This window comes from Oryctolagus cuniculus, chromosome 9 (genome assembly GCF_964237555.1).
Source record: "Oryctolagus cuniculus chromosome 9, mOryCun1.1, whole genome shotgun sequence".
NCBI lineage: Eukaryota > Metazoa > Chordata > Mammalia > Lagomorpha > Leporidae > Oryctolagus > Oryctolagus cuniculus.
The window spans coordinates 119363423-119385502 of NC_091440.1; the positions used below are offsets into that span (position 1 = coordinate 119363423).

At 42.2% G+C, this 22080-nt stretch overlaps 1 protein-coding gene across 1 annotated transcript in view; it reads right to left on the reverse strand.

Annotated features, from left to right (window-relative positions):
- Window positions 1-510: 510 nt before the first annotated feature.
- LOC100341088 (sulfotransferase 6B1) overlaps window positions 511-22080 on the reverse strand; it is a gene marked incomplete in the record, with an annotated part of 23246 nt that continues 1676 nt past the window's right edge. Inside the window, 5 exon segments of the mRNA XM_070049475.1 lie at window positions 511-2461; window positions 8431-8617; window positions 8766-8860; window positions 14868-14994; window positions 19611-19795. Of these exon segments, the coding sequence (XP_069905576.1) occupies window positions 2340-2461; window positions 8431-8617; window positions 8766-8860; window positions 14868-14994; window positions 19611-19795 (716 nt within the window).

The window sequence follows — 22080 nt, forward strand, 5'->3', positions numbered from 1 at the left end:
GAGCCAAAGCCAGGAGCCTGGCTCTCCATCTGATCTCCCAAATGCGGAGCAGAGGATTCAAAACTACTTTTGACTGCCTTAAAAGGAACTGGAAATTAGGGTTCTTATCTAAATCCTGAGGTTATTGGCTGTATACAAGTTCTTATCAAAGTTGGATTGTAACACTGAAGGCCAGCTGACAGATCTAAAATCCCATCTTATTGTCAAAAAGAGCTTCACTTCACTGAGTGCTTTGCATGTCAGTGACCTCGTGAGAGGCTTTGCTTCCTCCAGCACCCGGCACCACTGCTCACTCTTTTCTTCCTTTGCCGGTCTTGTCACACCCCCTGAGCCTTATGCTGGATGACATTGTCATTCCTGACAATCAGTGTCACGTACGCCTTTACCTTCAACATGCACAGGAAGACTTGACCAAGCCCACACCTAACTGCCATTCACTAACCTCATTTATTTGAGGGGAGAAGTCTAAGTAAATCTCCATGAATGTTAATTTTGAAGAAAAGACTCGCATGAGGCTGAAAGAAAAATGTTTATTTGTAACAAAACTGTATATACAGAGATTTATGAAGATCGCATTCCTTACTGAATTATGATAAATCTGATAGAAAAGATTGCAAATATACTTGTTGCTAAAAATTTGCATAGATTTATCATACGGTAAGGTACAAAATCAAAGTGTTGGAAGTAACTCAGTCCATTGCTTTGAGTTCAGAGCTTAGAGTCAAACACAATATGCACTTTTGATTTCCCATTCAGCCTTGAATGAGAAACCATGGCAGATGTAAGCTGTGACATAATTTGTATATCATCACTTAGGTAATAAATAATCCTAAAATAAGTTCACTGAAGTTTCATTACAATGTTCCCTAGGCTATAGCTCAGAAATAATAGTCATTACAAGAGAAAGAATTGTGGAGATTGAATTAATATTGAAAATGCTTCCGGGAGGAATTAGGCATATTCAATATTTCATACTTTAAAGAATAATAAAGACTTCAAGGAAAGTTCTATTTTTTTTAAAGATTTACCTATTTATTTGAAAGTCAGAGTTATAGAGGGAGGTAGGGAGAGAGAGAGAGACAGAGACAGAAAGAAAAATCTTCCATCTGCTGCTTCACTCCCCAGATGGTCTCAACAGCTGAGGCTGGGCCAGGCCAATGCCAAGAACTCCATCCAGGTCTCCCACATGGGTGCCTGGGGCCCAAGCACTTGGGCCATGCACTGTGGATTTTCCAAGCCATCAGCATGGAGCTGGATCATAAGTGGAGCAGGGATGTGGCTCTGTGGGGTAGCGGGTAAAGCCACCACCTACACTGCCGGCATCCCATATGGGCACCAGTTCGAGTCCCTGATGCTCTGCTTCTGGGAAAGCAGTAGAAGATGGCCCAAGTCCTTGGGTTCCCTGCACCCACATACGAGACCCAGAAGGAGCTCTTGGCTCCTGGCTTCAGATTGGCGAAGCTCTGGCCTTTCTCTCTCTCTCTCTCTCTCTCTCTCTCTCTCTCTCTCTCTCTCTCCCCCTTTGACTCTCTGTAACTCTGTATTTCAAATAAGCAAACAATTATTAAAAAAAAAAAAAAAAAAGTGGAGCAGCCATGATATAGATCAGTGTCCATACGGGATGCTGGCATGGTGGGCAGCAGCTTTGCCTGCTACATCACAGTGCCAGCCCCCAAAATTGTATTTTTTTTAAACTGGAAAATAAGAAATTTTGTAATTCAGCTGATTTGATGAAAGAAAATACTAGAATGCCAAGTCAGCATTAATACAAGAATGTCTTTCCTTCCTTGTGGGCACGTATTGGAATGCAGTCATCGAGAGAATCTACCTAGCACGTGCTTTCACTGTAGAAAGATCATGTTTCTCACTCTCATGACACCGGAGCACACTTCTGCACAGGCACTGGGGAAACGTTGAAATAAAGGTTGAAATAAAAATGTTTTTCTCAAGGTCATGATTGTCCAGATAAATAGAAAAGAAGTTCTTGCCACACACTGTGATATTTTAGATTATCCCTCACCTCTTTTGTAACCCATTCCTGCAGTTTATAGAACAATCCATTAACATGTTCTTCCTGAAGAGAACTAATCCCTTGTCTTACTGAACATCCTGCAACCTAATATGTATCTGAGCCTTTCAAAAATGCTATACTTCCTTTCATTAATAACTCTCCTAGCACTGAATATAATAATAACCATCGCTCACACAAGATGCGATTGACACATTCATAAAGTATCTGTTCCTCATTGAAAGTAATAACTGCTTTCCACGCGGGTGAAAATATTTACATAGTCCCCAAGCACCACATTGCATAAATGAAAACTGGTTTCCTTTCCCATTTATGTCGAGTACTCCTGCAAGCGTCTTGCCAGTTCGCTGTGTTTCATTTTCTCCGTGAATAGTGCATCAAATGCTTTCTTCTGTCTTGGAGTAAAGTAGTTTAGCCAATCACCCACCACTCCTGGAAAAATTGGAAATGCATCAGATAAGAACAAATTCAAATGTGTAATATTCACAAAAGAAGTTAGCTTTATAACAAAATGTATCTCTTGGTGATAATGGGGGGGATTAAAATTTGGTTTCTTATCTGTTGTTTCTAGTTTCTTTTTCAATGGTGGTATATCCTCTTGTGGGTTTTTTTATTTTTAATTTTTTATTTTCTATTTGAGAGAGAAAGAGATAAACAGAGACAGAGCTCCCATCTGCTGGTTTAGTCCTTAAGTGCCCACAAAGGCTGGGGCTGGGCTGAGGCAAAAGCCAGGAGCTGGGAATTCAAGAAAGATCTCAAATAAGGGCAGAAACCCAACCACTCAAGCCATCACTGCAGCCTCCCAGGGTCTGAATTAGAAGGAAGACAAAGTCAGGAGCCACAACTGGGCATCAAAGCCAGGCATTGCAATGTGGAATTGGGCATTGTGGCTCAGCTGCTAGGCCAAATCCCTGCCACTGTGCAGTTTAAAAAGTTGTTTCTTAAAATGAAGGACAGAATAAGAATATATAAGCATGATAGATTTTACTGTAGCAAGAAAAGAAGTTTCAAACCTAAAGTTAAAAGAACCATACAATAGACAATATGGACATAAGATTTATTTCCCTACTGGGCATCCGCAAAGCAGAAGCTGTGATGGTAACCTGTCACAGGGGTGAGTAACTGGTCACACTTTCAGGAAATTTATTTTATAAAATTAATTCCAGAAAACTGAAGACAAACACCAAGCGACGTGTGTGACATCCTCACCTTTAATATACGGTGTTCAGTGATTAAGGTTAGAGAAATACTTCACACAGTCCATCAGCCCTCGTTGACCACACAAAGTCCCTTTGTCAGCACTGGCCACAGGATCAACCCTTGTCACTTCCACTACACACACCGTACCAAACCCCAGCCCTGGCTCTTGCCCACCGTGGTCTTTTGCCATTTTGGTTCTCAAGCTGCATCCCAGGGGTCCACAAACATTAGAGCCAGAGGTACATCACTCCAGCCCTTCCCAGAGTGTCTTACGTGGCTTTCTGTTCTTTCCTTGCCAACTGGCTTATAAACTCTCCCAAATTAGGGACTGTGGTGGATTATTCACGTGTAATCCTGCATCGCCTACCCCAGTGCTGACCGGCAGCCAATGGGGTGTGCAGGAAACACACTGTAACTTGCTTGGATGTGAGACGATGTCACCCACAGCAAAGGAATATACCACAACTGAGGCAATGTCACTGTTGCTTCTTCCTGAATTTAAGAAGGTGCAAAGAGGAATTCTGTTGGGAAATAAAAAGTGGAGGTGAGAGGGACAGGGAAAAGAGAGTAGAACTGGAGGGCAGATGTCAGAGCCAGGAAGTGACATCACTTCTAAAACACACACCGAGATGGGCACAAAGCTAACACCATGAAGCAAAAGAGTGAAAAGTCCTGGCCACTTAACAAGAGTCTCTGGGTCTCTGGTCCATCCTAGCTCTGCCTTCCAGCTGGCCTATCCCTGTCCCTGAACCACTGTAGTCTTCCTTCATTTGCATGGATTTCTGCTGTTTGCTTGCCTTGATCTTTCACTCTGGATTTTACTATTTTTAAGGAAAAAATCCTCTAAAATAATATAGTAGTTATATATGTAGGTCACAGAAAATACAGATAAGCAAGGAAGAGAAGAGCCAAGGACTACACACAGCCAACATGGATAGCAGATTTGCTGACACACATTCTCCCAGGTGTTTTCTTCGTAAACATATGCATGTGTATAACCTACATTTAAAACTACACGATTATAACCTGCTTTTTGTGCTCATTTAATTTTTACTTTGATTTTATATTTATACATACATGTATAGTAAATATTGGAGGAAAATAAGACAAATAATGGATCAAAGAAGCAACTGAAAAGAAAATTAGAAAATATCTTAGGACAAACAAAAATGAGAATACAACATACCAAAATTTATGGGATACACCAAATGCAGTAGTAAGAGGGTAGTATTTAATAGCAAATGTCCATGCTCAACAAGAAGAAAGATCTCAAATAAACAACCCAACTTTACCACTCAACTAGTAAAAGAAGAAAAAATTAAGTCCAAAGTGAGCTAAAAGAAGAGTAAAGATTAAAGCAGAAATAAGCACACTAGAGAACAGAAAAACAAGACAAAATTAATAGAATGAATACTTCATCTTTTGGAAAGATAAACAAAATTGACTAACCTTTAGCTAGACTAAGAAAAGGCTCAAATAATTAAGCCTGTCTGCACTCAAATCTTGCCATTACCACACACTAGTCGTGTGACTTTGGACCAGTTCATCAGGTGCTTGGGTTCTCAGTAACACATGGAGACCATGAAAATCATCCTCCAGTCTATTGTCAAATTTAAATCAGATAAACAAGTCGTGCACCTGGCGCGTGGTAGGTGCTCAAGAAATGCCAGCTATGCTTATATAATCTATATTTTCATGACTTGATAATCAACTTCTGTATGGATGTGACTCAGTTTCTGATTAGAGATGATTTAAGTGCTTTCCAGGTTTTGTTATAAGCAATACTGCAACATCAATCCTGCCTTTGCATCTTTCCACACTCCTATAGTTTCTTCCCCTAATTTTTAATACATGTAGACCCTTGATCTTCTCATTTGTCACCTTTTCTCTCTGTCCACCATAGTCCTTTCCAGATTAGCTCTATATCTGACTTCATATAGGCATAAATTCTCGTCTGTAATCAACGACTTTGAAGTGATTATTTTCAGAGGATGGATCCCCAACTCCCACTGCCTCCATCCAATGGAAGGAGTCAACTGAACAAGTTCTATTGGCCCATCCTGTGATTGTCTTTGAATAGCACAGACTTACCAACAGGCACTCTTGCTGACTAATGGAGTTAGACAGTGTCTACTGTTAATCTTATGGGCTTAGATCCAGTACAAGGAAAACATTGACTAGATGGAATTTAAATGCTCTGGAATTAATGTTGTTAGCTACAGTGATGTAGATTTGAGTTCACCTGGGGGTAATTGCTAGGGTTACTAGTGTGGCAGGTTAGAGATTAACTCATTCCTGTTCCAGTAAGATTTCACAAGTTTGTAGGATAAGACTGTCAATATTGATTATCTTGTTAATCAGAATCTCAAAGGGCAGTAATAAAAGATGTCCACAGTAGCACTAAGTATCAGAATTTCCTTATTCTTCACTGCCCTCTTTACAAGATCTCTCCCAAAGTCTTTGTGATTCTCACCCTTTTGCTTATTTTGCTTTTCTTCCTGTATCCTTTTCTAAACTCTCCCTGACTTTCCCAGTCCCTCCTAATCTTTTCTTTGTCCCTGCCTCTTCACAGATTCCACATCCTATTGCTTCTACTCTCTATTCTCAAACTTCTTGGAAGAACAGTTCTTTTTAAATACCTTTAAAATTGATGCATTTTCATTTTATTTGAAAGGCAGAGATGCACATGGGTTTGGGACAGTGAAAGAGAGAGAGACAAAGGGAGAGAGGGAGAGAGGGAGGGGGAAAGAGAGACAAAGGGAGAGAGGGAGGGGGAAAGAGAGAGAGACAAAGGGAGAGAGGGAGGGGAAGAGAGAGAGAGAGAGAGGGAAAGAGAGAAAGAGAGAAAGAGAGAGAGAGAGAGAGAGAGAGAGAGAGAGAGAGAAAATATGAATCTTCCATCTGCTTGTTAACGCCCCAAATGCCTGCAGCGTCCAGGGCTGGTCAGGCTGAAGCCAGGAGCCAGGAACTACATCCATGTCTCTCATGAGGGTAGCAGGGACCCAAGCCTGGAGCCACCACCTGCTGCTTCCCAACATGTGCATTAGCAGGAAGCCGGACTCTGAAGCAGAACCAGGAAGTGAACCGAGCACTTTGACATGGGATCTGAGTGTTTCAAGCAGCACCTTAAGCCCGGAGCCAAATCCTCATCTGGAAGAATGGTTCTTCATTACTACTCCCCTTCTGTCCCTCTTAGGGCTTCAGACCCCTCAACCTGGCTTCCATCCCTATCGCTATTGCCATGTGGGATCCTGGTTTCCTCCTATTCCAGCTGATCTTTCATGGCTGCCCTTGGGCAGCTTCATCCCCTTTGATGTTGAGGTCTCCAGGTCTCCACCTGCTACCACTTTCTCCTCCTGCCCTTCTCACCTCCTCTGACAGTTCTACTGGGTTCCCCACCCTACAGAAGGCTCCTGAACTGACCTCTCATGGAGCTGCACCCCACAGTGTTCCATTCCCTCTTGTTCCAGGTAGGAACTCCATTGTTCCTTACCTGGAATGTGTTTCTCCCACACTATTTTCCTGGTAATATTCCACACAAGCCTTCAGCATGTCCCTACTCATGTTCTGACACACATTTGCTCATCTTACTGGCATAGCCATTCTCACCTTGTGTTATGGTCTACTTTATGATCTTCTAGAGGAAAAGGTTGTTTTTTATTCCAGAATTGATCCTTAGTTTCTAGCAGTAATAGTTTATTAATAAATGCTCACTCAATTGACTTCTCATCTCCTTAGCCTTGGTTTCGCAAATATAATAAAATAAAAAGGGAGCATCAAATAAAAAATAATAATTTGCAAACATAAGACAATATCTGTTCTACATGAGCTGGCAAAGTTTGCTTTTGGAGAGAATTATATTTGTTTGTGCCAAAGAAGGGACACAGGTATCTTTTTCTAGTAAGAAACGTGATTATATAAATATAGAACCTGTGGCCTTTTTAAGTTATAATATATCCCCCACCCTGATCTGAATAAAAATTCACATGGACTTTGAAACAATTCTCTGTTCAAATGCATCCAACATACCTCTAAGTTCAACCTGGGAAGATTATTTCCTTCTCTTCGAATCTCCCTGAGGAGTAACGTCCTCAGATAACCCCTGCTCCTCTCCCACCCCTTACTTGCTACCAGAGGCTGAGCTATCCAGGTGGTGGGCTTAGGAAAATGTACCCTCCATGCTCATCAGGGCCTTGCCATCTCCTGAGAAGAACACGTGGCACCTACAGCTTTCCACCAGGCCCCGCTAGCCTGTCCCCTCCGAGGAAGAGGACTGCGTTTGGTTGGCTGTGATTTCATGGCTATGTTTGTGTGATACAGGGTAATTTAACAGTGAATGCCCCAGCCTACAAGCCTGAGGCACATGTTTGATATCTAAGAGAATCTCTCGATCAGTTCCTAACTGGGCATGAAAATCTCACCTCTGGAAAAAATGCAATTCCTGGATTCCATTAAATAAATATTCACCAAAAGGTGACAATGAGCAATATACAGGGTGCATGATGGTGAAATGAGAGACTGAAAGGATGGCAATACAATCTTCTGTCAAACTTTACAAATTGTTTGGAATTAGGTCCACTACTACAGTAATAATGATTTTGTGACTTTTAATTTCTTTTATCTGAGTGAAGTCGAGCATCTTTGCTCTGGTTTATTGTTGGATAGCCCTTGCCTATTTTCCTATTGGACTGTGGTGCCTTTACTTTTTATTTGTTGAACTTTTACACAGAAAAGCCATAAAGCCTTTGACTATTATGTAAATTAAAAAATATTGAATCTCAAAAAAATTTTAAAAAAGAAAAAGAAAGTGGCAAAAATGAGACGATAGTCATCCCTTAGTATGGACAGGGACGGGTTCCTGGACCCCATGTATACCAAACTCTGCAGATGTTCAAGTCCTTCATATAAAAAATGCTGTAATCTTTCCATATAGCTTATGTACATCCCCCATTCTTTAATTCACCTTAGGTTACTTATTGTGACTGATCAGTGCAAGTGTTCTGTCAATGATTGTTATACTATATTGTTTAGGCAACAATGACAGGAAAAAGTCTGTTCATGTCTAGTACAGATGCAATTCTTCTCCTAATATTTTTGTTCTGCATTTGGTTGAGTCCACACCTACAGAACCAGCAGATACAGGGGACCAACCGCACTCCCCAATATACACCCCAGACCCAGCGCCAAATCTTCTGGCTTACCTTTCCGGAATACCAGGCTCCGGTTAGATGTGAGTGCACAGATGGTATGATTGGGGTCACAGTTTTCTTTGATTGCATTAGTTTTCATTTCATTGAATGATGCTTTCCAGGCAATCTTATTAATGTCACTGTCACTCACGTTTATGCCAAGAAAAGTTGTTATTTTCTTTATATTCTTAGGAAGATCCTGAGCAGTAAGCAGATTTAAAGAAAAAGTAGAAGTTTTATCAAAACAGCAAATATATCCTCTGAAACCTCAAAGCAGAATTCATTGACTTCCTATTTTAAATTAATTTGATTTAAATTTTGATCGTTAAACACTAGAGAAGACTTACTTTCTTCATTTCTTCGTAGAATATAATTAGAACATTTTTGTCATTTTTGTGCTCTTCCCAGCTTAAAACATGATCAAACCAGGATCCATACACAACTGGAAGAAAAACAAATTCTTGGCTGATTATTAAATAGTATGACTTTTGTCTCTGGGTTCTTCCCACCATGGTGAAGAAGTCAACTTGATGCACATACTTTTTGGATGCTGGAGTTAAAGTTTTCCTTCAATGAGTGCAATTTCACTATTATTTCAATTAGATATGATCCTGAATACCAATATATTTTAATAAGCTCAGTGTCTTAACCACTGCACCAACTACTACTTGCCCCTAAATGTATTTGAGAGGCAAAGAGAAGGACAGGGAGAGAGGGAGAAGGAGAGGTGAAGAGAAGGGGAGGGGGAGGGAGAGAAAGAAGAGTCAGGACTGGGCCAAGGCCAATGATGGTTACAAGGAAGCCAACCCAGATCTCCCATGTGGGTGACAGGAGCCCAACTGCTAGGGCCAACCCTACTGCCTCCAAGATCTACATCACTAGGAGCTGGAGTTAGGAGCCAGAGCTGTGTATCTAACCCAGGTACTCTGATTGGATCATTGAACATCTCCACTGGCAACTTAATCACTCCTATAAACTTTTTAAGAAAATGAATCTAGGGGCCGGTGCTGTGGCATAGTGGGTAAAGCCTCTGCCTGCAGTGCCCGCATCCCATATGGGCACTGGTTCGAATCCCAGCTGTGCCACTTCTGACCCAGCTCTCTGCTATGGCCTGGGAGAGCAGTGGAAGATGATCCAAGTCCTTGGGCCCCTGCACCTGCGTGGGAGACCTGGAAGAAGCTCCTGGCTCCTGGCTTCAGATCAGTCCAGCTCCGACAATTGCGGCCAATTGGGGAGTGAACCAGTGGATGAAAGACCTCTATTTCTCTCTCTCTCTCTTTCTCTGCGTCTCCTTCTCTATCTATGTAACTCTGCCTTTCAAATAAATACATCTTTTTTTTTTTTTAAATAATCCATTTCCTTATCTTAGGACAAGTCTGAAAATAGAATCTTTGGGATTCATCTTTGGTTGATATTAATTCTTTATAGTTGTTATTAAATGACAGGCTTAAGAAAACCTCCAGGACTTAAAAGTAAAATATCATGCAAAATAACTTCTTTGGTAGTGATGATTAACAACAAAGAGGTACTTCTATTATCTCATGAAGTTGACTAGCTTGAATCATAAAGCATAAAACAGTAATTTAAAATATTGTAATATATATCATTCCATGCATCTTTATCATCCAAAATTTAAATTCTAGTTAATGTCCCAAGCATAAAAGAATTGCTCTACCAGTAATTTCCTGATGATCTACTGACTTCTGTTTCATTGAATAATCATTTATTAAACCATTAGTGTCTGCCAGACATTGCCCAGACATTTTGAACATAAAAGCTTTGAATAAGTTGGATTATAATTAAATCCAAAGTAATTGCAATTTTTCATCTTTTGAGAAAACAAAGGGTAAGAAAACAACCATGTATTTTTAAAACAAGAATTTCTGGAATTACCACGGTGTTCAAGAGTCAGGCCAATATTCTACCCCAGGGACCCACATGGTTATGTAATAAGTGGTGCGTAAAGCGCTTCCCTGATAGTCTTTAGTTATCAGCAATCTTGGAGTATTTTCGTAGCTTACACAACAATTTATCTTACAATTACTCAAATGACCATGCCAATGATAAGGAATTCATCTTCTATGAATGACCAATCTTTTCCTAGATGCAAACACCTGTGGAAGACTGATTTTTCCCCACGGGTAACCTGCTTCCCCATACCAGCAGCCACGGCCCCGTCCTGGGGATGGCATCACAGTCTAGACCTGCTGATGCTGCACATGCCCCCGAGTCCTGGCCAGGAGTCTGGACCGGGAAAAGACCCAGCGTTACACTCTTGGCTAAGTGTAACTGACCTTGCATGTTATAGTCTTTGAGTAGAAAATGTATTGCAACACGCCTAAGAATGGATCGAAGAACAACCATTGAGAGCAGAGTCTGATCATATAATTTGAGAGCCAGCTGTTCTATTAACAACTAATTAATTTATAACCCTCACTCTGCAAAATGTCTTAAGCCTGCCCAAAGAACTTCACAAAATTGGCTGCCTGTGCCTTCCCTGCTAATATAGGAAAGTGTATTAATCCTATATTTGCAAGATGTTTTTAAGAGGGTTAAAATTTTTAAATGGCAGTTTTAAATCAGAATCTTCCTCTGGTAGCCTTAAAGGAAATGTAGTTTCCACAACAGAGAACCAAAAGCCTCCTCATCTTGTAAAGGCTTTTCCCCACATCCTTCTCCTAGTTATAGAACCATCCCACCACTGCTGACCTGTCTGCCTGCATTGCCCTCTCTCTGCTCCTCCAAATTACTCTTTCTCCTGAATGCCCCCCAATAGAAGTTGCTCTCTCCACCCAACCAATGTGTCTTAGGGGTCTGGAGAGTGAGTCAGAAATCTCACTGCACCCTAGAAACTTCCAGAACCCTTCTCACCTAGAGTCCAGGCTTCTCTGAGGTTCATGTCCTTAGGCTATCCCACTCTTCCATTCCTTGTCTCGGTCATCAGGTGGGCCCTCTGGTCACTTTAAGACTCAGGTTAGGTCACCATCTTCAGTGTCATCTCACATCTTGTCATCAGCTGTCATGGCTTCCATGGATAGCTTCTAGAATACGCTACTCTCACCATTTTTGTCCCTTTCTATCTTCACTTTCTTCCCCTTATGCATTCCTACGATCACTTTCTTGCCAATACCTTCTACCTCCTTGCCACTTACTGTTTATTTTAATCAACCAAAAAAAGCCACTCAGTATTGAATCAAAATACTTCACCTTCTTGTCTTCTCTCCCATTCTCCATTGCTGCTGCAGAAGCTTCTATGTCCTCATGTACACCTCTGCAAATGCATTTTTCCAACTGTAATGGCTCCAAGGTCCACTAATAAACCATTTGTCCTACATGAACATGCTTCATTCTTCACAAAGGCTATTTCAAACCTTCCCCACTTTCTGCAAATCTTCTCACCTGCTCCAGTTCTAAAGAGTATCCTAGTTTCTAGTTTCTAGAAAGCACTCTGAAAATAGTAGTGTGGAAAAGCAAAACTCTTCGGAATGAAGTGGCCTGGGAAATAGAACTTGAATACGAGACTGAAGAGGGTGTTGTTGAATAAAAGGAGAGTAGCTTGCTATTAGGTCCATTGAGTTTTTGCATTGTCCTGATATCACCAGAACACACTTTATAGTTATTGACTAACTTGAAAGCTTATGTGTATTTATAAACTCTGTGAAAGGTCAATTAGATGGTTACATAAATGTCTAGCTATCAGTCTCTTAACTATATTGTCTCTTCATAGAACTCAATCTATATCTATATTTAGCAAGGGATCCAGGATGTTATGATGCCTTAGTTGTAAAATAATCTCCTTAGATAAACACTTGTATGAAACTGTTTAAGTCTTCTGTGTCTAGTAGAATAATCAACAAGTAGATCTCTATAGCATATTTCAGCTGCTACTTAATTTAAGTCTCTAAGCAAATGAATCCTATGAAGCGCATCATTTTGTTAGTCCTTATTTGTACTAGGAGTGCAGACCTTAGAACGCTCAAATGACTTGCTCCACAGTTATAGTCAAACTTGATGTCTTGTCTTCTGCCTCCATGGCCTGCTCTCTCCACTACACACGTTCTCATTTGCAAGGCATGCAACTCCCTCCGAAAGTCTTTGAAGAACATCCCTGAAACATGGTCACATACAGATGAGGGAACTTCAAAAAGCTTGTGGGGAAATTTTGGTACAAAAAGTTGAAATCCATGCATAGTTGTTCACAACATGCCTTGCCCCTGAGCTTGTGGAAGACCCCTTCATAAAATACACACATGCACAGAAAATAAATGATCCCTCTACCAATAGTGAAATGGCAAGCTACGGTTACCATCTCAGTAGATTTTTAAGAAATGCCCCTCACTAGGCTAATCCTCCGCCTAGCGGCGCCGGCACACCGGGTTCTAGTCCCGGTCGGGGCGCCAAATTCTGTCCCGGTTGCCCCTCTTCCAGGCCAGCTCTCTGCTGTGGCCAGGGAGTGCAGTGGAGGATGGCCCAAGTACTTGGGCCCTGCACCCCATGGGAGACCAGGATAAGCACCTGGTTCCTGCCATTGGATCAGCGTGGTGCGCCGGCCGCAGCGGCCATTGGAGGTGAACTAACGGCAAAGGAAGACCTTTCTCTGTCTCTCTCTCTCACTGTCCACTCTGCCTGTCAAAAAAAAAAAAAAAATGCCCCTGCACTGGCATTTCTGTGGAGCATTTATAGAAAACTGATCTCCAGATCAGGAGCAGTGACAGTCCTGCTCCAGCCGGGCCTCCTTAGACCACAGCAAGCTGTGCTCTGCCTTCTACCCATCACACAGCAAGGAGGATGCGCCTGATAGAAGCTTGCCCAGCAGGGAGGGCCGGGGACCCTCAGTGTGGAATAAGGGTAGACAGACACGGCATTTCTTGTGTTGAGGAAAAGCAGACTCGAGGTCTGTTCTAAGAACAATAATTTATGTATTTAAACTCTGCTGATTCCAAAAATGGAATTGAGGTGGAGTGAAGCACGCTATCTCCAAATATTTAGAAGGCGATCGTGGGAAAGTGGAATTAATGATCGGAAGACCTCTTGCTTTCTGGATAGACGATGGCCCAGAATGAAGTGCGAAGATTTTGGAGCGGACACCTGGCTTTAAATCTTGGATCTGCTCCTTGCTGGTTATGCATCAGTGGACAAGTTACTTGGCCTCTCAAGGTTTGCATTTTCATTTTTTTCAGTTATAAAATCAGGATAACAACATCTACCTATGGTCCTCAAGTGAGGATGAAATGAGATAATGTTAGCCTAGCACTTAGCTATGTGTCTGTATTCCACGGCAATTTTTTAAAAAATTTTTTACAAAACACCTTGCAAGTCCCAAGATGCAATATATGGTTTCAAGGGTTGATGAACCTGCAGCAAGGGTTAAGATGGCCAAGGTCATAGTGCACGACTCTGGGGGTCCTGCATGGGTGATCCACACATCAGATGGGTGACTAGATAAGTTTTAAAATATCTGTCATTCCTGATTCTAACTAGATGTGGATCAGTAGCGAAGGAGGAAAACAAATCCGAAAGAGAAGTCACAAGGGTGTGAGCTTAACGACTTCTACAGAGAGCAGAGCAAACAGAATGAAGCCATTGTGGGTGAATTGTCCACATCCTCACATTAACTGGGCACCCCTGCTGTTACTTCGCTGATGTTAACAAGTCAAAGTTTCACACTTTACAAGCAAAACAGCGCAATTAGCAGTGAGGATCTAGCCCAGCCCAGTGAGAGACAAGAACTTCTCCGTGTTCTAGCTATTTCTAACACATGTCTCCTCTAAACACTGCGCAGTCTTTGTATATTATTCTTGTTTACTAAAAGGCTTGGGAATTGAGACTAGTTTGCTTTGTAGCTTTTGAAGTGAGTCTTGGGGAGAGGAATACATTCCAAGGCCTTGCAGGGTGTTCTGCACAGCACAATGGAATCCTGTTCCACTGTGGTGTTTGCGGGAGGAATGACTTTCTGTTCGTTTTGATGAAGACAATTCTTTGAAAATTTAATTGTTTGTCTGGGGGAATGTGTGTGTGTGTGTGTGTCTCCTGTTAGTTTATTTGTGTTGCTTTACTTCCCAGCCAGGCATAGATGAGTTTAAGGCATGTGTCAGGGTACCTGTTCAGGTCTCTGCTTTCTCTTTTAACACTCTAATCAGTGCATAATTCTTTCAATGAAAAGACTCAAAATAAAAAATAATAATGCAAAAAACCCTAATGCTCATATCCAGATTTAATCTCTATTCTGACAACATAAAAACCAGTTCAATGAATCACTAATAAGGTCTACCTATTTGTGACAAGAAAGATTGAGAAAAAGCTGAGAAAGAATTTGCTAAGAAATAAAAGAGTGATGTGGTCAATGCATGTGTACTTCCAAAAACATGCAGTTAGAATTCAGCCAATGCTTTCCTTGTGAGCTAGAAAGTTCACTGCACATCACAAATAACAATGTTTGTGATATTTACCATCTCCTTGTAGGAACAGCTCTAAAAATGCAGCCCAGGTTTCCACGCTGGGAAGGCGGGGGTTATCTCTGTAGTAATGGAAGAGAGAAACAGCTGTGTCTTTCGGATTCCTCACAATGTAGATAATCTGTTAAAAAAAAATCAGTTTATTCTTGGGTGGAATTAACCGCAGTACTGCCACTTGGTGATGCCCTCATTCCACACTGGAGTGCTGATTGGAGTCCTGGATATCCCACTTTGATCCAGTTCTCTGCCAATGCACTCGGGGGACAGTAAATGATGGCTCAACTACTTGAGTCCCTGCCACGCACTTGGGACCCCCGGATGGAGAAGTTGGCTCCTGGCTTCAGTGTGGCCCAGCCTTGGCTGATGTGCCATCTGGGAAGTAAAGAAGCAGATGGAAGCTCTCGCTCGCTCGCTCTCTGTTTCTCCACCCCATACCTCCAAATAAATAAATAAATCTTTTTAAAAACCGTCCTAAAAGAAGCAGCTCAAATCCCAAGATGTGCAAATCTCAAGATTTTGGTAGCTCCCACTGCGAAGTACAGACAGACTTGGGTCAGAATCTCTTACAACTTAACATGCGTAAGAACCATCGGGGATCTTAGGAAACTGCGAACATGGATTCAGGGGCACCGGAGGAAGCCTGGTATCCTGCCAGCATTTCTCACAAGTTCCCAGGTGCTGCTGATGCTGCCTGTCCACTGACCTCCCATTTTATATTTAGGGGCTAAATTCAGCCCTAACTTTTAGGAACATATACAGGGAAAACCCTATCATTTGCAGGAAAAAAAAAAATACTTTTAAAATATCCATGTATTATGCAATTGATTTACATGTAGTCAGATTTCTTACAAATTAAGTATACTTATTTATAGGACAAATAATGTTTTCTTCTAACATTTAACCCTTGAAAGAGTAGGGAATCAGAGACATCCTTCCAGTTTCCATAAACATGGCAACTTCAGTTTAATTCAATGCACTATTTATTTAGTATCTACTGTATACCAGACATTATGCATTGTTCTAGGTCCAATAAATGTAATGAGGAGGAAGACAAAATGGTCTCAGTGCCCTCAGTACTTATCGAGTGAGGCAGGCAGATAGTCAAATGTGCCCTCGCCAATGCAGTGTAACAGGGGAAGCCTTAGGCGGAGTAGGGGCGTATGAGCAGCCTCAGGACACCAGAGTGAGAAACCTGATGGAAGAGGAATATTCTGAACCACGTTCAACATTCGGTGAGTACAAGATGTTCTTGCTTTTTCACCAGCAATCAGGGCGGACACATTTTACTTCGATAAGAGAGTTTGCTGAGTCATTTTCAATCCATAACTAGCTTTCTGAGTCATGTTCACAGTCCAGGGACTGTGGGGTCCACACGTACAGTGCCTGATCCTCTTTGAGAGACGACTAAAGGTCACCGTGGGCAGCAATGAAAACCACCTTTACCCCTCTCCACGACCCTTTCTTTATCCCAAGAGATAATGTGGACTAACCCACCCAGTAGGCTTTCTCTAACTGCTCTAGGCCTCCTGAGCAGGTGCACAGAGTCCCAAGATTCAGAGAACATTCTCAATATTCCCCTGCCTTCGCGAAAAGGGACACAACTGGGAAAGCCTCAGTCATGCAGTTGGACATATTTGGATGAAGAAAAGAATTATTTAGGGCTTTGGAGACCCCCACACCCCTGCAAATTACGTGTCCATATACCCACTGGGAAAGAACGCAACCCATGATCACATGTTTTGCCAGAGAATATGTGGTAACTTCAAAAAGTTCATGGAAAATGGAATTAACAGATAGGCTTATTTTGGTACAAAATTTCTGAAATCCATAATATTTGCATATTATAAGAAATTAGGATAATTATGGAGGAGGTTGGAAGATTACAAGTGGACACAAATATTAAAACATCAGGAAATGAACTAGAAAGCATGCATTTTATAGAAGAGAGTTCACAAACATCAAAGTGGAGAAACAAGGGGCAGATGTTTGGCACGGCAGTTAGCATGCCACTTGGGGTGCCCACATCCCAGGTCGGAGGGCTGCATTTCCAATCCAGCTTCCTGCTGGCGCAAACCCTTGCAGGTGATGGCTGAAGTACTTGGGTGCCTACGCTCACACAGGACACCCAGATGGAGTTCCTGGCTCCTGGCTTTGGCATGGCCTAGCCCCAGCTGTTGCAGTTATTTAGGGAGTGAATCAGAGCTCTGTCTTTCTCTGTCTCTCTGCCTTTCAAATAAACAACAACAACAAAAGGCATTAACTTAATTTTTTTTTACAAAAATAGGAGAAACAAGGATTAGGAAAAACATAGAAGGCCAAGTAGGGTTGAGAGTTGGTAGGGAAAGACTGGGGGAGGCACTCACAGCCTGGTAGGCCCTGCCTGGGCAAGGAAGGCTGGTTGAGCTCCAGCTCCCAGGAGCTCAGCCCTCAGTGACAGTGAGCAGGCCAGTCCCATAGGAGGCTTGGGCCAGCAGAGAATCCAAGTCCCACAAGGCCATACTGTATCTCCAGGCTGCATCTTCGGTGTGGTGGATAAGAAACACCTTAACCTGTCTGAGCTTTGCTCTCTTTATCTAATGAAAGGAAAAACACCTACATTTGTCATTGTTGTAAAGCATATGGAACACATAGCTTAATGCCTGATAGACTCTCATTATCAACGTCACTGAAAGGTCCCGGGTCACGGTTATTGAACTGCCTGACTTCCGTTTCTCCATAAACCTTCAATCTTCTCTTCATCTCTCTCTCTCTCTCTCTCTCTCTCTCTCTCTCTCTCTCCCTCCCTCCCTCTCTCTGTCTCTCTCTCTCATTTCTCTAGTTCCTCCTTTCCTTCTCTGTCTTAGAAACCATCTGTTTGCAATGAAAATGACTGGTTGCGTGAGAGTGCAATCAAGTTAATACACCCTCCCCAATTCGGACAGATTTGCCACAGACAGAAGCAAAACTCCATGACATGTTATCTCCAGTTGATTGTGTTTACTTTTGTTTGGGCAGAAGAGTAGGTGGTGTGCACACAGGCATTGTGGTCACAGAATTACAATCGAGGGAAGATCAGCTTTGGTTTATGCACATTTTGCTTGGAGGTTGCTTGGGTTTTGCTGCTTAGATTACAGCTGATGCTGTTGAGAGACTTCATTACTGCAAACTGGTTCCAGCTGTCACATGTATCGCATCTCTTGCCTTTACTTTTCAATTATTTATTTTAATTAAATAGAATTTGAAAAAAATGCTCTTATACACACAAAAGTACTTCTAGAAGTTCATGGAAAATTGTATTAAAAGATAAGTTAACTTTGGAGAAAAAATTGTTGAAATGCATGCAGCTTTTTCATAATACACATCTCCATGATTTTTTTGAAGACCTCTCTGTGCATGGATTTCAAAACTTGTTGCACCAAAATAAACTTTTAATTATATTTTCTATGAACTTTTACAAGTACCATTTGGTCTCTAAAGAAAATAAAATCCAACCTAACATCATACTATCAACAATCACTTGACTCATTAATACAACTAAATCTGGTCTTTTTAAACTTTTTATTTATTTATTTGATAGGCAAAAAGAGACAGAAAGACTCAAAGAGACAGCCATCTGGTTCATTCCCCCAAATACCTGCAAAAATCAGGCTGATCCAAGGAGCCCTGAGCTCAATCTAGGTCTCCCACATGGATGGCAGGCCCCCAAGTACTTGAACTGTCACCTGCTGTCTCCCAAGGTGTGCATTAGCAGGAAGCTGGACTCAGAAGTGGAGCTGGTACTCAAACCCAGACACTCCAGTATGGGATGTGGGTGTCCCAAGTGGCAGCTTTACTGCTGTACCATACAGTCTTTTTTTTTTTTTTTTTTTTTGACAGGCAGAGTGGACAGTGAGAGAGAGAGAGAGAGAGAGAGAGATAGAAAGGTCTTCCTTTGCCGTTGGTTCACTCCCCAAATGGCCGCTTCAGCTGGCACGCTGCAGCCGGCGCACTGCGCTGATCTGAAGCCAGGAGCCAGGTGCTTCCTCCTGGTCTCCCATGTGGGTGCAGGGCCCAAGCACTTGGGCCATCCTCCACTGCACTCCCGGGCCACAGCAGAGAGCTGGACTGGAAGAGGAGCAACCGGGACAGAATCTGGCACCCCAACCGGGACTAGAACCCGGGGTGCCAGCGCCGCAGGCAGAGGATTAGCCTAGTGAGCTGCGGCGCCAGCCCCATACAGTCTTCTATCTGCTGTACCCTTATTCTTCTTTTTAGGTCCCTCTGTATGTATATTTAGCTAAACAGGCAGTAGAAATGGACTTTAAAATGCAGCTTCTACTTACCATTATCCCATAAACGTTTCTCCAGGAAAAAAAATTGCAATAAGAAAAATACAAAAGTAGAAAACATTCTTTTAAATTAGAATACATTTCTAAAATAATACGTGTCCTATAAAAATGTCCTGAGATAACTATTCTTCACTGTTTATATTAAAATTTATATTTTTCCTTTTCTATATAATCCCTTGCAAAAATGATAGCTAAAACAATTAAAATTGGAGGGCATTTTAAGAAGTTCATGGAAATTTCATATTCCCAAAAAACTAGGCCTGAATTTCATTTTTTTGCATCAAAATAAACATTGTTTAATTCTATGATTTATCAGGCTTCTTGAAGTACCCCTGTACAAATGGCATTTGTTCTGTTGCTTTCAAGCTGTGTGGCAGAGCAGAAATCCATGCCAGACTCCCAAGAGTCGGCCCTTAGCCCCAGAATTTACCTTACATTGCTTTTGTTTAACATCCAAGGGTATCAGGTTGTAGCTCAAGTGCGTTGGAATTACCCTTCTCCCAGAATACATGTTTAGCTCTTCAAGTCTGGAAATGTCTCCCAATTCGATAGGAGGTGTGAGGGTAATTCTAGCGCTGGGAATATTCTCAATGATTTCTGCAACCCAGTGAGTACCTTGACGTAAACATAAAATGAAACACAAGTTTAATTAAATGTCACTCTTGATGAAACAAATATAGAAAATGAGCATACTGCAAAAGCAACGAAAGCATTAATTCTATCATACACGGTTATTATTACCGCCGACACCCCTTGAAACCTGTTGAGACACTTGAGATGCTAATTCATTTGGCAAGTGAATCACATCTTAAAGAGCTGAAGGGTTATGAAAATAACATGCTGTGGGCTCAGCTTGAAACCCTCTTCTATGGCCGCACTCAGCCCCAGACCCTCCCCCCTTGCCCAGATCATGCGGATCTTTCCAGAAGCCATGCCCACCGGTCCTGTGAGCTGGTGTATCACTGGGCCCTACCCCTGGTGGCACTGCTCACCCTTCTGTATCTCCCCAGCGTCTCAGCCCCTACCTTGATAGGAGCACCTTCTAGCACACAGTTGCCATCACTTGTGTATATGTCTATCTCCCCATTTCCCCTTAGAGAGAGACCATGAGCCTGCTCTGTGTGTGTGTGATGAGAGGAATTGTGAAACAAAGTATTTGAACCATGAATGTATGCTATTTCCAAACATCATAGAGCCATAAGCCTGTTACCATGGCGCCTGGAAGGACTACAACTCGATGTTTACAGAAAGCAATCGGGGGCAATGCTCCCATGCTTAGACAGAAGCAAACTGGAGCAGAGAAAGAGAATTGTGCAGAGGGTGGGGGGATGTTTTCTTTCTTTCTTTTTTTCTTTCTTTTTTTTTTTTTTTTTGACAGGCAGAGTGGACAGTGAGAGAGAAAGACAGAGAAAAAGGTCTTCCTTTGCCATTGGTTCACCCTCCAATGGCCGATGGCAGGAGCCAGGTGCTTATCCTGGTCTCTCATGGGGTACAGGGCCCAAGTACTTGGGCCATCCTCCACTGCACTCCCTGGCCACAGCAGAGAGCTGGCCTGGAAGAGGGGCAACCGGGACAAAATCCAGCGCCCCAACCGGGACTAGAACCCCGTGTGCCGGCGTAGCAAGGCGGAGGATTAGCCTAGTGAGCCATGGCGGCCGGGGATGTTTTCTAGGGGTGGTCCAATGTCCCCAGAGAATCTGAATCAAGCCTAGTCTCCACTTACTTCCCTGTAACTTCAATGAGATACAATACGAAAACCTTACAGTGGAATAAATACTTAAACAGCACTCTCATTTGCATTGTATTTTAAGATTGACTTAGATTATAATGTTCATGTCTTAAATATTTATAGTTATACTGTTCATACCAATGTGAGTTATGAAGTAGTGATTTTTGTATTTTTACTGTCTTTTAATTAATTAATATTTGAAGGCAGAGAGACAGTGACAGAGACAGAGATCTTCCATCAGCTGAGTTACTCCTCATATGCCTGCAACAGCCGAGGTTGGGTCAGGCTGAAGCAGGAGCCGGGAACTCAGTCTGGGCCTGCCATGTGGTTGGCAGGTACCCACAGTCTGAGCCCTCACCTGTTGCCTCTCGGGGTATGCATTAGCAGGAAGCTGAAATCAAGAACACAAAGGGGACTCAAACACAGGCACTGTGCTATGGGAGGTGGGTGTCCCAAGCAGTGTCTTCACTGTTGTGCCAAGCACGTGCCCCCATATTATTTTACAAAACCCACTGACTTATTCTGATGAAGCAGAGAGAGTGTATATATACAGGGATTTTGTACCTGAAGGGGATATTTGGGTAGCTGCTGCTTTTAGATGGCAGGGGCTATTAATGTACAGCCACCAACAAGTACAGTGGAAGCTTATGTCTGATTGTTTGCATGTGGAATAACTTTGCCACCTGTTCTAAGAGCATTTAAAATATCATACATTGTGTTGGGCATTTACCATAGCAGTTAAGGTGCCACTAGGGATGCCCACATTGCTATATCAGAGTACTGGGTTCAATCCCACTCTGCTCTTGATTCCGGTTTCCTGATAATGTGCACCCTAGGGAGCAGCAGGTGATGGCTCAAGGACTCAGGTCCCTACTACCCACATGGGAGACCCAGATTGAGTTCTGGGCTCTTGGAGTACCCCTGGCCAAGCCCCAGTTGTTGTGGGCATTTGTTGAGTGAACTAGCAGATGGCAGATCTCTGTCCTCGTCCGTCTCTGTCATTCTGCCTTTAAAATAAATAAACAATTTAAAAAAAAAAAACCTAAGTACCATAAATTATTTTTTAAACTAGCACAGCAATTTTGAAATAAAAATAGAATTACCTATAACTTAATACATTTAATTTTACTTGGGGGGCATTCTGAGGGCAATTATTTAATTTCCCTTTGCG